This window comes from Pogona vitticeps, chromosome 6 (genome assembly GCF_051106095.1).
Source record: "Pogona vitticeps strain Pit_001003342236 chromosome 6, PviZW2.1, whole genome shotgun sequence".
Lineage (NCBI taxonomy): Eukaryota > Metazoa > Chordata > Lepidosauria > Squamata > Agamidae > Pogona > Pogona vitticeps.
Genome location: NC_135788.1, coordinates 112,166,647 through 112,184,994, shown reverse-complemented (window position 1 = coordinate 112,184,994; position 18,348 = coordinate 112,166,647). Strand labels below are relative to the sequence as shown.

The 18,348-nt window shown below is 44.0% G+C and overlaps 1 protein-coding gene across 1 annotated transcript; it reads left to right on the top strand.

Moving 5' to 3' along the window:
• The first annotated feature begins 4,199 nt into the window (after nt 1-4,199).
• On the top strand, nt 4,200-17,993 carry LOC144583849 (interferon-induced very large GTPase 1-like). Its single transcript, XM_078378764.1, has 5 exons — nt 4,200-4,266; nt 4,647-4,841; nt 5,478-5,595; nt 6,074-6,102; nt 11,751-17,993. The coding sequence occupies exons 1-5, from the start codon at nt 4,200-4,202 to the stop codon at nt 16,457-16,459; spliced, it is 5,118 nt and encodes a 1,705-aa protein (XP_078234890.1). The 3' UTR covers nt 16,460-17,993.
• The last annotated feature ends 355 nt before the right edge of the window (nt 17,994-18,348 follow it).

Sequence of the window (18,348 nt, the reverse complement as noted above, 5' to 3'; positions counted from 1 at the left end):
CCCTCACCCTCAGTTCATGCTGTTGGGCTATGAGTATTTTTCTGAGTTCTGGGTCTTGCTCTCCTGTGCTGTCACCTTGCACTGAGCCAAATTCATCCTCAGAACCTTGGTCAATCTGGGGGTCTTTCACTTCACTCATGTCTGCTACTTGGCTTCGAGTCAAGGGCATACCCCCCCCTCAGAACAGGCTGCTTTAAAAAGTCAAGCCTCAGAATAAAACGACCACTTTTTTCCTTTTTGCCTCAGAACCAGCTCTCCCTAGAGATTGCTGCTGTTCTTCAGCACTAAACTTGCAACAGTATCGAGTCAGAGCCTACCCCCCTCTGCTGGGCCTCTCAGCTGGCAAGCTAGCTCGCTGTTGCTACGCAGTTTTTCCTCAGCTTTTTCCCGCCAAAACTAGGCTGCCTCAGAGCACCTTAATCTAAGTCTCCCCAGTTGGCACGTTCTTCTACTAGCGCACCTCCCCGTGAGGTACACCTAGAAGATTACCTACGCGCCTCAGACTGTCCCTGACTAGACCCCCCTTGCTCTGGGCACACCTGCCAAGGCTTTGCTGGACCGCTGGACAACTGGACCAGTCGTATCCCACACGCTGGACACCAATCAATGTGACAAACCCAGACCTACTGGGATCTATCACACAGTTACTAAGCTGCCACCAACCATTCCCTATAATAAGTCACACAGACCAGGGATGGATTTTTAAACAATAAAAGAATAAGGTTTATTTTAAATACAAACAGGGTAAATAAAACAATCAGGTGAATAAAATAAAGTAACGTGGCTTATTCTCACACACACAAGCATACAGTTTGGTTCACCTAGAACCTTTAACTTAAAGCACAGACCCTGAACCCATCAGTTCTGGCTAACCAACAGACCCCTGAACCTTTCAGGCTGGTACTCTGACACACAGTAGTACCCTGTCAGACACCCAGACTCCCACAACAGCTTCTTCTTCCCCAGCTGCTGCTTCGTCCCAACCCAGTGTCTCACAGTCTGTCTCAGCATCTCCCTTCACCACACAGGCATCACATATTTATACAGTACAGCCCCTCCTCCTGATGTCCCGCCTTCCACTCCCCATAGGATGGAACTTTCCCTCCAAACCCATGACAGACAGGTAACATCAGTGCTGTTATGTAACATGGTCCTTCAGGAAATGCTGTCAGGTTCTCTCGCTCCCGCTGTAACTCAGCCTCTCGCAGAGCCACGATGACAGTCCATCCATTCACGGGCTATCATGCGTCTGGGTCTTTCTCCCTCGACTGAGGGGTTGGGTAGCGGTCCTCTGATCTTTAAGTTAGGGAAGTCTCTCAGAAGCCCTTGATGTCGACCCCTTTCGAATGCCTTCCGTCTCTCCTCCCTCTTCTTGCTCTCATACTCCTCCACCACCGTACTAAACCAGACCAGCCCCTCTTCACTTTTATACTCTTCCCACATTGACACCTTGCTCCTCCAACTCCCTCTCAGCCAGACATATCTCCGATTTTCCCGCCCTTTCCTCAACTGTCAAAACCTCTCCTTTTCCATCACCACTCTCAATCACATCCTGATGTTTCCCTTCTTTTCCATTTGCCTCCATTTTGTCTTCCGCAGGCAGCTCACTCTTTCTCTTCCCACCTTCACCGATTAGATTCAAAAGGCCTGGGTTCCAATCCACATGGGGCCATGGGAAATCACAGGTGCGGGGATGCCACTGGTAAAACCACTCCTTAATAGCTGACTTTGAAACCTCTTAGAGTCGCTATAAGTCGGACGCCATGTAATTCACCCTTTTATGGAGCCAGGGTTGGCGCCAGGGTGAGGCAAAAGGGTGTGAGATCTAGGAGTGGGCACAGCTTGCTGCCCCACTTGTCTTGCTCATGCACAAACTCAACAGTGTATCCTTCTGGATTCCGGGGCTGAGCTGCGGCTGTGTGGCCTCGATCCTCCCCTCGTTCCTACGTCTTGGCAACCGTGACAGCGGGTAGTAGCAACCAGCGATCTTGGCAAGGCAAAGGAGAAGTCATTTTCCAGCCTGCCTCTCTTCCCTCTAAGGGGTTTCGAGACTGAAGGCGAGAGGAAGAATCTTCCCATTTTAAAATACTATGAAATGCTATTTGGCTATCCTATTTAGCAGATTAGAGTCAAAAATAGAAGCTTCTGTTGAGGGAGGGAAGTATTTCTGTTTTAAAAGATTCCCTTTTAACCATGGACCTGCCAGCATCTGCAGCAGGAGCAGCACTGAGCGATGAGAAAGAGAGAATCTGCCCCCTCGGACCTGAAAAGCAGCTTGCGTGTGGTTACCCTCCAAAATAGAGAAGGATGAAAACTGGATAAAGTGAGCCAACACCTTTATTCCACCGCTTCCCTCGCCCTGTGTGTTGGTAACTACCAAGGTGCCATAGGTGCATACCAAACTTTTTGTCAGCCATGTGTCTCTCTCTGTCTCCAGGGGCTCCCAGATCATGGCTTGGAATTTTTCTAAGTGGATTGTCCCTACCATGTCTCTCTGCCCTCAGTTGCCCAGGCAGCTGCTTTCACAGTCTATCAGAGCCCGTTTCTGATAGGCTGTCTCTTCTACAGCATTTCTCCAAAGCATCCCATTGCTGACCATTTGTGAAGCTGCAACCTGGGCACAACCCTCCACTTTTGTGAGACACTCTAAACTGGATATCCGTGAGAAGGCTACACCTGCCTTTGGCAGAGCTGTGGTGTTCTCTATACTGGCATGACATCCCAGTGGCCAGTAAGTGTACCAGCTACTCACCCACATGTGTGTGATTCACAGACCACGTAGAAGAAGAACAGGTTGCTTACCAGTAATGGTGGTTTTCCAAGGGGTCATCCATGAAGTCATACCACCCACCCTCCTCCCCTCAGGTTGTCATGCCACTTTAGCATGTTGCTCCGGGTGGTGGCCGATGTTCCAGGAACTGAGAGGACCCCTGCATACATGTTAGGAGGGGAGAGGTGACTGACTGTCTTAGCTCTTAAATGTTCTATGGCTTCCACACATATGTGCAAAACACCAATATGTATGTGACTTCATGGATGATCACTCGAAGAACCACAGTTATACTTAAATAGTTATAGCTAAATAGCTTAGAGACCACAGTTATAGCTAAATAGCTTAGAGACCCTTGGGTAGTGTGGGTGGCATATAAGTTAAATAAAATAAAATAAAAAATAACCTTTTTTTCTCCACAGGCCTGGATGAGATGTTGGAATGGTCAGGGAGCAGGCCGATCACCCTGAAATGTTGTATACTGATGTGGTGGGTGTGAGCATAAACTGCCAGACCTTGGATAAAATCCTGTTGCTGTGTGTTATGCTTATTCATGGTATAACTTACGGCAACAAGATTTCAGCCCTGTAGTTGTAGATATAGGTAGAGATGGGATATATCCTGGGCCCAGGTGACCGGGATCTCCAGTCCAACCTCCCTGAACTGAACAGTCTAATTATAGCTCATTGCACAGCACATACAGCCAGCGTCTTGCTCGTTGGACCAATCTTCGATTAAGCGCGGCTGCCACTTCTTCGCCTTCCTGCTCTCCTGGCCACTCCATCCAGATACAGGAGTGCTGGATTCCTTTACACACAAAAATGTCAAGGGTTTGCCACTTTTTCAATACAGTATATGGGAAAAGAAGAAGTTCATGATTGTGGTTTAGGAGTCAGTTATCTATGTAAACCAATTAAATAAGCTCAAACAACTGATGTGCTGTATGACTGTCTATACAGCATCTGCCAGAATTGATTCATTAGGGAACGGATATACTGTACAGTATTTAAACAGATGGGGTGTGGTGTTTTACAGGAAATTATCTTCGAAGGAAAATGGAGGAAAGCACATATTGTCAGAGCTCTAGGAATATAAAGAACTGCAAATGTTCTTGTGAAGGGGAGATATTGCACCCCTGGGTTTGGAAAGAAGTAGACAAGAAAGATATCCATGTTAATACCATGTGGAAACAGCTCATTTATTTATTTTATTTATATGCCGCCCACTCTACCCAGATGTCTCTGGGCAACTACCTCTGGTGGCACCAGGATCTCCGGGATTGTGCCTGTGAACCTTCTCCCAGATGCCTTCAACTTTGGTGGCAGTGGCAGCACCTCCCAAGCCCTTGCACACCTCCCAATCTACTGGTTTGGTCCAACAGGAGTCCTCTTCTCCTGTCTCCCACGCCTACTGAAGTCCAGGTCCCACCATGGCCATACCTATGACTTCAAGGGCGTCATCATCTACCTCCATCCTCCCAATGCCCCAGTCCATAGGTGAGCTGTGGGTAGGGAATCTGGTGGCGTTCTCTGAGAGATGGACAGCCCAGTCTTGCAGCCAGGCTGACCCTCACCACTCCCAGAGAAGGACGTTTAAAAGAATTTTGATGGAGCTATCATTTTGATAAACATTAGGTGAAGGTGTATCTAAGTGACTAGATAATCTTTTTTCACCAATCTCTGGACATTACTAGATGGAGTATTGGCCTGTTACCATGTGAAGATTATTCCCAGGTTCTAATTCTTTCCTTTCTTTCACTGATAAATAGATTTAACCTTTGTATCACAGGTCAACAGATTCAGCGATGATATCTGGTGAGGAGATGATACGTAAGGGAAGAAAACAATTAATTGAAATCCTTAAGAATTATTTCTAGATGACTTAATCTCCCAGTCTGTCATCACTGAAGAAGAATATGAGATCTTGGATAAAACTGAGGAGAATTCCAAGAAAATTCGAAAACTGCTGATTCAGATACAGAAAAAGGGAGAACCAGCCTGCATCCAGTTTCTAGAGTGTTTAGAAATTATACATCCGGGTTCAAGTTGTATTCTGCAACGTTCAGTACATGGTAAGCCTTCCAAACATTTTATTCATCCTGAGAAATAGTTTCTTCATTTGGTGGAAACTCCTAGTCCTTTTTCATAGAGCTACAATTCCCAGGATTCTCTGGGAACAGAAAGACATTGCTGTGGGCCCAGTTTATTCATACAAATTTGATCTGCAAGATATTTGAGCACGTGATCTTTCTTGTAATGCCCCTACCTGTAATATGTCGCTAAGGGAAATCTGCTCAGGCCACTTTATTGGTTTAATTTTGGCCTTAAATAATTAATTTCACCTGGGCCATTTCATTGGCTTAATTTTGGCATCACTTTATTTCAAAAGCATTACACAAAAATGTATTCTCGAAGGCTTTCACGGCCGGGATCTGATGGTTGTTGTAGGCTGTTTGGGCTGTTTGGCCGTGTTCTGGAGCTTTTTCTTCCTAACGTTTCGCCAGTTCCTATGGCCGGCATCTTCAGAGGACAGGAGTTAGACTCTCCAGCAAGCCATTGGCAAATATAGTCCTCCAAATATAGAAACAACACTTGCTGGGTATGATGGTTGCATCCTTAGGAACAGCGAGCGCATTGAGAAATGACTTGGACTTCCTTCTGAATCTTGGTAAACATGACTGACTCTTTTTGCCATTATTGTATCATAGGTTCCTCCCTAGAGCAATTATTATCTGAGGAGGGAGCCGAAAACCCAGCAGCAGTGGAAGAGGCAAAAATAGACATTTCGGAAGGTATTTCCACAGTCACGCTGGGGACAAACATTTAGCTATTGCCACGGTTGTCTTTGAAAGAGAGTTCGGTGAGGCACCAGTCCTATTCTTCCACTTGGAAGAAACCCTGGTAGGATAGGGCAGACTGAGGTTGTACCGATGGGAGGAAGAATGGTCCTACTTTCGGTGCAGTTTGTTCTAAGGCTGCCTTCCAGGCTGAGGAAGAAGAGAAGAACATGCAAGGAGAGAGAAAATTCCTTGGCTGCTATCTGTATATGACCTCAGCTAGGTGCCCCCCAGACTCATTGGATCTCATCAGCTCCGGCCAGTGTATACTTTGATCAAGGCTTGTATTTCAAAACATCTTGAAGGCAGGAGGTTGGGGAACTGATTTCATTTTATGCATACAAAGGCTAAAACATAGCTATAAGAAAGATGGGGAGGGCTACAAATATTGACAATTCCTAATGGATATTGAAAGCTATTCTTGGCCCGAATCATCTTGCCTAATGACCATAGCCTAATACAAACAGCGTATCTTTTGAAGGCAAACCGCCTCAAGGTAAGAGACCTCTATAGACATTTGTTTGTTTTACAGTGGTGCAATTTTTAAAAGCCCATAGAAACATATTGAAACCCCTTCAATGCTTCCTATGGGCTTAAAACTAACCTTTAAGCAAAGATACTCCATAGGGCGGCCATTTACGCTGCCTCTTAAGCGAGGAATCCGTCCCTAAACACAGCGGGCGGCCATTTTGTTTACCCGGCGGTCATTTTGGAACTCCCGATCAGCTGGCTGAAAATGCGGGCTTTTCCCCATAGAGAACATCGCAAAGCGATCGCTTTTGTGATCGAAAAAAATGCATCGCTAAGCGATTTCGTCGTTAAACAGAGCAATCATTAAGCGAGGCACCACTGTATTTTAGTTATTTAAAATCTTTTATCCCAAGATTTTTGACTCAATAATGCAACTGATAATGCTTATGTTGATTTTTTTTAAAATTGGGTTCCAGAAGTTGCACCATTTGCTTGGCCCTGCAAGAGGATTTTGGCTACTAAATTAATCAATACATTTTCTAAAAATATATGCTGCTAATTATTCATTTGTGCTGCTGTCTTTTTATGCCCTGAGGGTATTAGCCTTTCTGTCCATACAGTTCTTATGACAGAACATGTCAAATCTGCCCCAAATGTACATATTTTCTGTGACACCTGGTTCATAAACCTTCTGATTAAAAGATGTCAAACTGAACACACTTTGATATGTGATAGTTTATTTCTAGGTTATTCAGTTTACAACACTTAGTTTACAACGAATCTTTAAGGATTGTTCAAGACCAGTTGTGGACCATGAGAAAGGTGCTGCATTGTTTGCGAAAAGAAGGATTGCTATACATTGTTGGGCTGATTTTGGAGGGTGGCAGGATTCATCCAAGTAGAGGGCAAGATTATTTTAAAAAAATTAAACAAAGGAGAAAATAGACAACTTTCTAGTACCCCTTTGCTTACTATGTGCTACATTCAGATCTAAATCTAATTGTTTTTATAGTGCCCCTGTGCTTAGATTTCTCTGCCTATGAGAAATGAATTACCTAATGGCTATAGCATTAGGTGATTATAATGACTGTGATAATTAAATTACAATGATCAAATGAGAGCTCTGGCTTCTGCAAGCCTGTGCAGGACCAACAGTAGACAATTTTTGCCACTTCCGGTCCTCTATGGTGGGGGGAAAGTTTGAAGTACAGCGGTGCCTCGCATAGCGATCGCTCCGTTTTACGATAAAATCGCTTTGTGATGGACTTTTTGCCATCACAAGAGTGATCGCTTTGCGATGGCCCCTATGGGGAAAATTCGCTTTGCGATGATCGGGGAAGTGGCGGCGGTGCCTCAGCCTCTCTGCCGAGGCTGTCAGTCTCCCTGCCAAGGCTGGAGCTGCGAGGGGGAGAGAGCGAGAGAGAGAGAGAGAGAGGAAGCACAGCTGATCGGCGGGGGTTTGCGCTGATCGCGGGGAAGCGACGACCATCACAAACCCCGCCGATCAGCTGTGCTTCGTCTCTCTCTCTCTCTCCACCCCTGGCAGCTCCAGCCTCTGCAGGGAGACTGAGGCACCTCCGTCGCCACCCTGGCCAAGAAAGACCCTCTGCACCCCGGCTTAAGGTTGCTGCAAGCGCAGAGGGTCTTTCTCGGCCAGGGTGGTGGCGGAGGTGCCTCAGTCTCCCTGCTGAGGCTTTCAGTCTCCCTGCCGAGGCTGGAGCTGCGAGGGGTGGAGAGAGAGAGAGAGAAAGGAAGCCCTGCCAATCAGCTGGCCGAAAATGGGGGCTTTGCGATGATCGCTTCCCCGTGATCATTGCAACACCCCCATTTTTGCACAGCTGATCGGCGGTTCCAAAATGGCCACCTGCTCTTTTGCCTCACTTTAGAGGCACCCGAAATGGCCACCGTTCGTTTGTTCGTTTAGTCGTGTCAGACTCTTCGTGACCCCATGGACCAGAGCACGCCAGGCCCTCCTATCTTCCACTGCCTCCCGGAGTTGTGTCAAATTCATGTTGGTTACTTCGCAGACACTGTCCAGCCATCTCATCCTCGGTCATCCCCTTCTCCTCTTGCCGTCACACTTTCCTAACATCAAGGTTTTTTCCAAGGAGTCTTTTCTTCTCATGAGATCGCCAAAGTACTGGAGCCTCCGCTTCAGGATCTGTCCTTCCAGTGAGCACTCAGGGTTGATTTCCTTCAGAATGGATAGGTTTGTTCTCCTTGCAGTCCAGGGGATTCTAAAGAGCCTCCTCCAGCACCACAATTCAAAGGCATCAATTCTTCGGCGGTCTGCTTTCTTTATGGTCTAGCTCTCACTTCCATACATCACTACAGGAAAAACCATAGCTTTGACTATTCGGACTTTTGTTGGCAATGTGATGTCTCTGCTTTTCAAGATGCTGTCAAGGTTTGTCATCGCTTTCCTCCCAAGAAGCAGGTGTCTTTTAATTTCGTTGCTGCTGTCTCCATCTGCAGTGATCATGGAGCCCAGGAAAATAAAATCTGTCACTTCCTCCATGTCTTCCCCTTCTATTTCCCAGGAGGTGATGGGACCAGTGGCCATGATCTTAGTTTTTTTGATGTTGAGTTTCCCACCGTTTTTTGCACTCTCCTCTTTCACTCTCATTACAAGGTTCTTTAATTCCTCCTCACTTTCTGCCATCAGAGTGGTATCATCTGCATATCTGAGGTTGTTGATATTTCTTCCGGCAATCTTAATTCCGGCTTGGGATTCATCCAGTCCAGCCTTCCGCATGATGTATTCTGCATACAAGTTAAATAAGATGGGGAACAATATACAGCCTTGTCGTACTCCTTTCCCAACTTTGAACCAGTCAGTTGTTCCGTGTCCAGTTCTAACTGTTGCTTCCTGTCCCACATATAGGTTTCTCAGGAGGTAGATAAGGTGGTCAGGCACCACTATGGAGGAATTTTGCTGAAGGTTAGTTTCTAAGTCCATAGGAATGTATTAAACGAGTTTTAATACGTTCCTATGGGCTTTTTAAAATCGCTTAGCGATTAAATCACTTAGCAACGTTTTTCCTGGAACGGATTAACATTGCTAAGTGAGGCACCACTGTATATGCATATTAGACACTTGTTCTCATTTTAAATTTTCTTTAGGGAAGCTACATCCTTTGAAATTAGATTGTATAGATGGAAGTTTTTTAAAATTAATCCTGGGATATAAAAGGAAATTCAAGAACTAAGATGATTGAACATGAGCATCTGTTTCTAGGTCTTTCAAGTCAAGAAAAAGAAGAAACTAGGGAAAAACTAGAGCAAGTGCAGAAACATCCTCCTAAAGGTAATTTCATGTCTGTTCCTCCCCTCAAATCTCGCTTTATTTTGTATTGTCACACTCTACAATAATGCTCAGATTAGTGTTTCCAGGGAACTTCTCGTTCATGCATTCTACTAGCACTGGGCATGGAAATGCAACCAGTGTTTTAAGCCATTGTTCACAATCTCTTTGAGATTTTTCCCACTTTCACAGTTTTTTTTAAATTGTGGTTTAAAATGGGGTTTAAACTGGGATCTTTTCTCGATCCTTTATTTTTTTTATTTGTTACAAATTAATCCCTTTCAAAAGAAAACATCCAAGTATATGAAATCCTGAATTTAGGAGCAATATACTATATGTGGCCCAATGCAAAGAGGAGTGTTTGGAGCATTTCGGACTGAGAAAATAGGTGGTTTGAGAGAGGGGTCAAAGAGGCCATTCACCTGCACGTAGAAAACCCCTCACTGAAGGGGTTGTAGGCCTTAGATTCAAGCTGTCTCCTATTTATCATTCTGCCCTTCCATCCTTCCCCAGAAAGATCAGGACCACACAGACTAGAAAGACCGCTGTTAACAACTGTTAACGGCCCATGACAATGGGTGGAGAAGGTCTGCAGAGGTGGGATTTTCACTCACTTCCCCATCCTTTGTCCATCTAATGAGCCTACTCAGACCAGGGAGAAGTGAAACCAATGTGGAGGATATATCAGGGGTCTCCTACCAACTCTCCTCAGACTGAAGAAGTTATTGGGATGAGTAGTGAAACGTTTCAACCTTATAAGAAATAACTCCAGTTGCCATGGCTCAACTTCCAGATAACCACACCTGGATATCTGAGAATCCTCACAGACACACTTATTTGTAAATAATCTTAATGTATCTGATTTATTATGATTGTAGAATTGGGCATACAGTGGTGCCCCGCATAGCGACGATAATCCATTCCAGAAAAATCATCGCTATGTGGATTCATCACTATACGAAACAAAAAAGCCCATAGGAATGCATTAAAACACGTGTAATGCACTCCGATGGGCAAAAACCTCACCGTGGTGCGAAAATCCTCCATACGGCCGCCATTTTCATAGCCCGGTAAGTGAGGAATGGGCATGAAAACACAGTGGGCGGCCATTTTTTTTACCCGGCAGCCATTTTGGAACCGCCGATCAGCTGTTAGAAAAAACATCGCTATGCGAAAATCAGTAAGCGAAACAGGTCACCGATCATCGCAAAGCGATTTTTCACTATTTAAAACATTGCAATGTGATCGCTTTTGCGATCGCAAAAACTCAATCGCTATGCGGATTCATTGTTAAACGAAGTGCTCGTTATGCGGGGCACCACTGTAGTTTTCAGCGAATCTGGAGCTTTGGCCACCCTAAAGCAGTGGTTCCCAACCATGGGTAACCCAGGTGTTCTCGGACTGCAGTTCCCAGAAACCCAGGCCAGCACAGCTAGTGGTGAAGGGTTCCGGGAATTGCAGTTCAAGAACATCTTGGTTACCCAAAAGTGGGAACCACTGCTCCAAAGGAAGTTCTGTCTTGAGTGGAAAGTTCCTGAACTGTGCAGGGGGTTGTGACTTGATGGCCTTATAAGCCCCTTCCAACTTCACTGCTCTATGATTTTGTGAAATGCCAGGCTAGTGTAAATTCAGTTGTATTATCATGTAGCCAGCCTGATTGGCAGGTCTGCCAAATAGAGGTCATTATCATTTCTATGTACAGTGGTGCCTCGCTTAACGAGCGCACCGTTTAACGACGAATCCGCATAGCGATCTCTTTTTTGAGATCGCTAATGCGATCGCATTGCACTATTTTAATGGTCAAAACATTGCATTGCGATGATCGGCAAGAGTTTCACTTACCGATCTTCGCATTGCGATGTTTTTTTCAGCAGCTGATCGGCGGTTCCAAAATGGCCACGGCGTGCCCAAAATGGCTGCCGCAACCATTTTCGCGCCCTGCCCTCACCAAGGGCACGAAAATGGCGGCGCTACGGAGGAACTTCGCTGAACGGTGAGTTTAGAAGCCATAGGAACGCATTACACAAAGTTTACTGCGTTCCTATGGCTTTTTCCGTTCCGTATAGCGATGTTTCCTCATAGCGACGATTAATCTGGAACGGATTAATGTCGCTATTCGGGGCAACACTGTATTTGCATCTGTTTGGCTGCAGGTGCCCCAGTCCTAGGTGTCTTGCCGTACTGCACGTTTTTCATGTTACAACAAGATTTTATGCAGATGTGTGTAGTGCATTTAATACCAAACCCATTTTGTGCCTAAATGATTATTTTGGACAAGCTTATGCAGCCCAGTACCCATTGAACAGAATAGCAGCAGTAGCAGAAGTAACAAGAATAAGAACTATAATAACATTTTAATTATTCCATAGAGAGAAGAGAAGCTCTTAAGACCATTCTGACCAAGTTAAAGCTACGGAAACATGAAAAGAAGAAATTGGCCCTGCAAAAAATTCTGGAAATCAGTTCAGGAAGTTTAAAAGAATGCAGATCTGCTGCTTTGGGAGATTTACCCTGGAATTTTCTGAGGAAGGTTCTGGCTTTGAATGTATCAGCCAGGAACACAACTGTAGAGGAGGAGAACCTAGAGCAGAGGATGAAAGTCAAGGAGGAAGAAAAGAGAATTGATGAGAGAATTTTCTTCAATAGTGAGACAGATGTAAGAGTTTCTGTGAACCCCCTTGATGTCCTTTGTGCCGTTCTGCTTTGTTCGGACAGTTTCCTTCAGCAGGAGATCTTCTCCAAAATGTCTCTGTGCCAGTTTGCTCTGCCTTTGCTCCTGCCCCCTTTAGAGACTCCAAAGTGCACCCTGATGCTCTGGGCCATGCGGGGCATTGTGAAACAATGGACGCCCCATTCCCTGGCCGAAAGCAAAGGCTTTAGGGAGGAGAACCTGGTGCTGACACCCATGCCAGTAATCTCCTTTGTGCGGATGGGGACCTCAACCTTTTCCAAGTCCGCAGTCCTCAATGAGTTTCTAAGTCCCTCCCAGCAGCACAATGATTACTTCATTCACCGTGACAGTGAATCTGGAAACATTCCTCGAGAAATTGCCGAAGGGCTAGTAGAAATTGCTTGGTATTTCCCAGGACAAAAGAGCTCCGATCTCTTTCCAGAGCCACTTGCAGTCACAAATCTCCGTGGAGATGCTGAGTCACATTGGGTACAGTTTAGCTTTCTAACACAGGTCTCTTCGGCTGTGTTTATATTTGCTGACTGCATCAGTGAAAGAGAATATATCCTCTTGTCATCGCTGAAGGAATCGTCAACTCAGTTCTACTTTATCATAGAGGATCATGGTTGCAAATCCAATAATACTTTGGATTTCTTAAATAAATTGGCTCCGCTACTTAAGCTGAGCAATTCACATATACTAGTGAAAACTGCAATGTCAAATAAAGTAGAATTTGTAGAAAAGCTGCAATCTGCAGTTGGAAGAATCATCAGCTCTCCCAACAGTATGAGCGTGAAACAGATGGCCGCCGTGGCCCGTGAGCTGACCATTCACGTGGACGAGGATAACGAAGAATGTCAGCGTGCTCTTGAATGTGCTTTACAAATTACTAGAGACATAAAAGAAGTCGCAGGATACAAGAAAGAAACACTGATACTCCAAGGCGAACTCTGGAAAAATCTGGCAAAAATGGAGAAAGAATTATGCAGAATGACAAAACAAGGGGACACGCCTTCAGAAGAATATAGATCTGAACTCAGAAGTAAATTGTTGATGCTGCGTAAGGAACAGAATGAATATGAACCGCAAGCTGGTTTGATTAATTTCATGAATGCTATAAGACACCTGAACTCTGCAGAGAAGCATTACTTCTTGAAATGGCTGAAATTCAACCTGGACAACATTGCAAGGGAGAATCTTTCAAAATTACGTTCTGAATACAAAGAGCTGTGTAAAATGTTTGGAGACAATAGGCAGAAGATTACAGAGACAGACCAATTAATATCGTCGTCTTCCTTGGGAGTTGAGCATTTCATGCGTGAGTTGGGCCAGTTTTATGAGGCAGAGTGTTCAATGGTTAATGAGGGCAAAATAGCAAAAAACAAAAGGCAATTTCTCTACTTCCCCAGTATTGCAGCTGATTTGATGCTGGAAGGGTTTCCTCTAGAGCTGATTGATGGAGACGCATCCAATATCCCACTCCAATGGATAACTGATGTTCTGAATATACTTCATAAGAAATCAAAGAATCAGTCCAAATTGATGGTGATCACTGTGTTGGGAGTGCAGAGTACCGGGAAATCCACCCTTCTGAACACTATGTTTGGCTTGCAGTTTGCTGTCAGCAGTGGCCGATGTACACGAGGAGCCTTCATGATGTTGCTTAGGGTCAGAGAAAATTCGGCAAAAGAGTTTGGCTGTGATTTCATCCTGGTGATAGACACTGAAGGTTTGAAATCTCTAGAACTAGCCAAATTGGAGGATAGCAATCAACATGACAATGAGTTGGCTACATTAGTGGTTGGGTTGAGTGACATCACCATAGTAAACATGGCCATGGAGAATGCCACTGAAATGAAGGACATCCTTCAAATTGTGACCCATGCTTTTCTCAGGATGGAGAGGATTGGGCAAAAACCCAACTGTCAATTTGTCCATCAGAATGTCAATGATGTTTCTGCATATGACCAGAACATGAGAGATAGGAAACACCTCTTGGAACAGCTCAACGAAATGACCACAGCAGCAGCAAAAATGGAAAAAATCAACAGGGAGATAACATTTTTAGACATCATTGACTATGACCCAGAAACGCACAATTGGTATATCCCAGGTCTGTGGCATGGAGTCCCACCAATGGCTCCAGTTAATAGGGGCTACAATGAAAAAGTGTTTGAATTAAAGAAGTCCCTTTTTGAATTCATAAAGGATAGGTCACATAAAAGGCCTCCCAAGGATATCCCTGAGTTTATTGAATGGGTGAAAAGCTTGTGGAGAGCTGTGAAACATGAGAACTTCATCTTCAGCTTCCGCAATAGCCTCATAGCTGAAGCCTATAACCAATTGTCCATGAAATATTCTGAATGGGACTGGCATTTCCGCAGAGAGATGCACCTCTGGGTATCTGAGCAGGAAACTGTGATCCAGAATGTTGACCTTGATGAAATGGATCATTCCAACTGGAAAAATGACCTTCAAGCAAAGCTGTCATCTGGAGAACAGAGGATCCTTCAGCACTTGGAGGAATACTTTGAAAGTGGAGCAGCAAATCTACATTTGGTGGAAAGGTACAAAGAAGATTTTATTAGGAGTGCCAGCAGCCTCAAGCGTGAACTTGAAAATTATTCTTCAACCAAATGCATAGAAGCTATTCGTATTAAAAAGGGTCGCCACAAGATTGATACTCTTCAAACTGAATACCTGAAAATATTTGAAGGAAAGGTGGACAAACTTCTTGAAGACTGTCGGAAAAATGAATATAGATTGGAAGATGAGGAGTTGAAAAAAGAATTTGAAAGAATGTGGGCAAAAACATTATCAGAAATATCACCAACTTCATTAGAAAACCGGCAGATAATTTCAGATATAGAGTTATCTTTAAAAAAGGAGTTAGCTCATCGGGGAAGTTTAGTTAACCTAAAAGTACAAGAAGCAAAATGTTTGCTAAACTACAGGATAAGCACCTTTCAAATGAAACCTGAGTATTTAGAAACATCAATTATATACCGTGTTAGACATTTTTTTGCTAAAAGTGACTGTTGGCATAAAGCTGAGGAACTTGCTAGATCTTTGATGACCCGGTGCAGTTCATACATCAATGAAAAGGTCTGTTGCAGAGGAGATTATGATGAGACCTATTGTGTCGAACTTTTACATATGATCAATGAGAAGCTTCAAGAAAGTGATGTTCAAAAACTGCCTATAACACCTTGTTTTGAAATAGATCTAAAGCTTCACATTTTAGGAGAAGCAACTCACTCATTTCAGAAAATGCATGAAGATTTTATTAAGGAAAATGATCCACACGTACGGCTGGAAAACCTAAGACCTCAGTATTTCTCTGTTTTCAGAGACCTTTATTTAGAAAAAGATGCTCTGCAAAACAGAGCCAAGGATTTCTGTGAGCATTGTCTCTACCCTTCCATAGTGGATTATATTAACAAAAGGCTTGGAATAGAAATAGTGAATGACATTCTCACCAGTTCGCAAAGTATTGGATACGCTAGCCGAAGCTTCTTCCAGTTCCGTGTCCTGAAGGAGTTATTGGAGGAGAGGGATGTCAACAAGTTTGTAAATTATATCATGGAATATGAAATATTTGTTAAGGGGTGGATAACGGGGCAAATTCTGGATCATTATGCAGAAAATGATCTGAAGGACCTAGAAAAAGAGATTGTCTCTCATATAGTAAAGAAGATTAGGGAAACACTGGAAAGCGTGACGCATAAAAGCATTGAGACATTATCAGAATTTTTAGACAATTTTTGCCAACAAATGCAGAAGGAGCTGGTTATTTCTAAGGACAACGTAATGGGGATACAGTTTAAGAACACATTTGATCCTTGTCAATTCACCGCTTGGGTTGGGAAATTACTTCCTGATTTGCAAACGCAGATACTGTCCGATTTTGCAGCTCGCAAGATCAAATCCAAGCTCTCCAACCTGTCTGTGAAGCCTCAACGTGAGATCTTCAACCGAGTCTTTGGCTGTGGGAAGCAATGTCCTTTCTGCAAAGTCCCCTGTGAAGCGGGCGGGAGTGCTCACAAGGAACATTTTGCTGCCGTCCATCGGCCTCAAGGACTAGGAAGATACAGAAACGAGAGTTCTCAAGAGCTTGTTCATTCTATTTGCTCCACTGATGTAGTTTCCAACAGCACGTTCCGAAACTGGGATACAGACTGGGAGGTGCGTCCATACAAAGATTATCGTGACTACTATCCAGACTGGTGTATTCAGCCAGATCCCAGTATCAATGCTTCTGATTACTGGAAGTTTGTTTTGAAAGAATTCAATTGTGACTTTGCCAGATGTTACAATGCCAAACCAGCTGATCTACCTGAGGATTGGAAAAATATATCAGAGGAGCAAGCACTGGAGGCCATAAAGGAAACCTACAATATGAATTAACCCACCCACCCCCAAGTTTTGAGAACATCTAAGTTGCTGCACACACAAACCACTTCAACAAGGGTTGGCATTAATGAAAGACAAGTAATTGCATTAAGTAAGTTCCATGATCTGTGTTTGCTTTAGTGGCACAAACACAAAAAATTTGAACAATACAGAAATTGACATGAGCCTTGCATAAAGATGATAAACAAATTTGTGAATAGTTTTTTTAAAATATCCATATGAAAATCTTACCTGTCATATCATTATTACATATCTAGTTTAGCAAATCTGCCTAGTCTTTATGTTTGAATAAAACACACCAAGCAACAGTGACTTGGTCCACTCCCAATGATTGGAAGCCTTTAACTTCCTGTGGCAAGAATATCAAGCTAACTACCGTACTTTGGCAAATGCTGGAGGAGGTAAAATGTCCTTATAGTTGGATCTTTGGAGGCTGAACAGATAAGGAAGCACAGGCTGTTCCTCTTCTAAGAAAAAGATGAAGTATCAAATAACAATAGGCAAACGTCTTTCAATAAGACAGAAAATGGATTCTTCTTGAAGAACACCCTGCTTGAGAGTAAGATTCTCTCTACTATTTTGCCCCATCAATATCAGGAAATTTGCATTCCAGTGTGTTTTCAGTGCTGAGCCATTAGAAAAGGATTGCTTTTAGTGCTCTAGTCACTGTTGTATCTGTGTTTTTCTCCTTTCTGTGAGAGTTTATTCCTATCTTCCCTTGGTTTCCCCATCCCACCCCTTTGATTTAGAGGTATCTGAGAAATTCAACGATGTATTCCCCAAATGGCACCTGTACTACAACAAATTCCATTGTTTGAGTTTGAAAATCAGTTTGCAGTAGGGAGTGAGCCGTCCTCCGCGGTTAAAGGAGCAGAAGGAGGAGGAGATCGTATAGAAGGGATACTGGTAGAGGTGGAGCGTGAGGACTGAGAAGTCCAGGAGTATAGAGAAGTCTGTCTGGCGGATGAGAAGGGGGAGCAGCTTGATCTGATTGTGTGGGAGGATATAAATGAGGGTGAAAAGGCGGGAAGTTTCAGAGTGGTGAAAAGTGAACCGGTTGATATAGACAGATCTGTACAGACAGAATGGAGCATGGTCCAGGAGGGTTTTCGAAAGTTGCTAAAAGAATTCCCTAACCTACAAGTAAGTGGAGGTCTACTCCCGGAACCACCAGATTTTCTAACGTGCGGGCAAGAGTTGGATCCCCTAGAATGGACTGTGGTGGTCTATCCACGCAATCAACGTGGGGGGAGGAGGGTGGTCTGTCCCAGTCCCTCTTTGCTTCAGAAGCAACGGGAGGGGGATTGGGCGAGACACCCGTGTTGCGGGACCGTTTGCGCGGTCAGAACTACTCCGATACGGCCTATGACCGACCGAGAACACTTTGGGCCAGCCCCCCCAGTGAGGCGTAAAGAAACAGAAGATTGAGAGAGTTAGAAGTTATAAGTTGTTACCCGAATTGAGTCTAATGGACCCTTTCGAGCCTGTTGAGTTGAGTTTATATTTGAATAAAATGGACTCTGTTAAATCTAAAGAATTGCCTCCTGTACTTTTTCCTGCCACCTCCACGGAACCTCCCTCGACCGAACTGGCCCGGACTTACACTATACCATCCTCTTTGCTAGTGAAAAGACTAATGTATGTATATCTCTGTCTACTGATGCAGTGGAACTAAAGAAGAAGGATATTCTTTAGAAGAAGTGTGGCCCTTACAAATACTAGTTTTGTTGTACTGTGTGGATAAAATTTATACTTCTCCAGTTTCACAGGGTCTGGCTTTAATTTTTCTGGGTTGTTTCTAAAACATATAATTACTAACAGAAAATATGTCAGATTACAATTTCAGTGTATTTTTTATGATCTATATAATACAGTGGCTTATA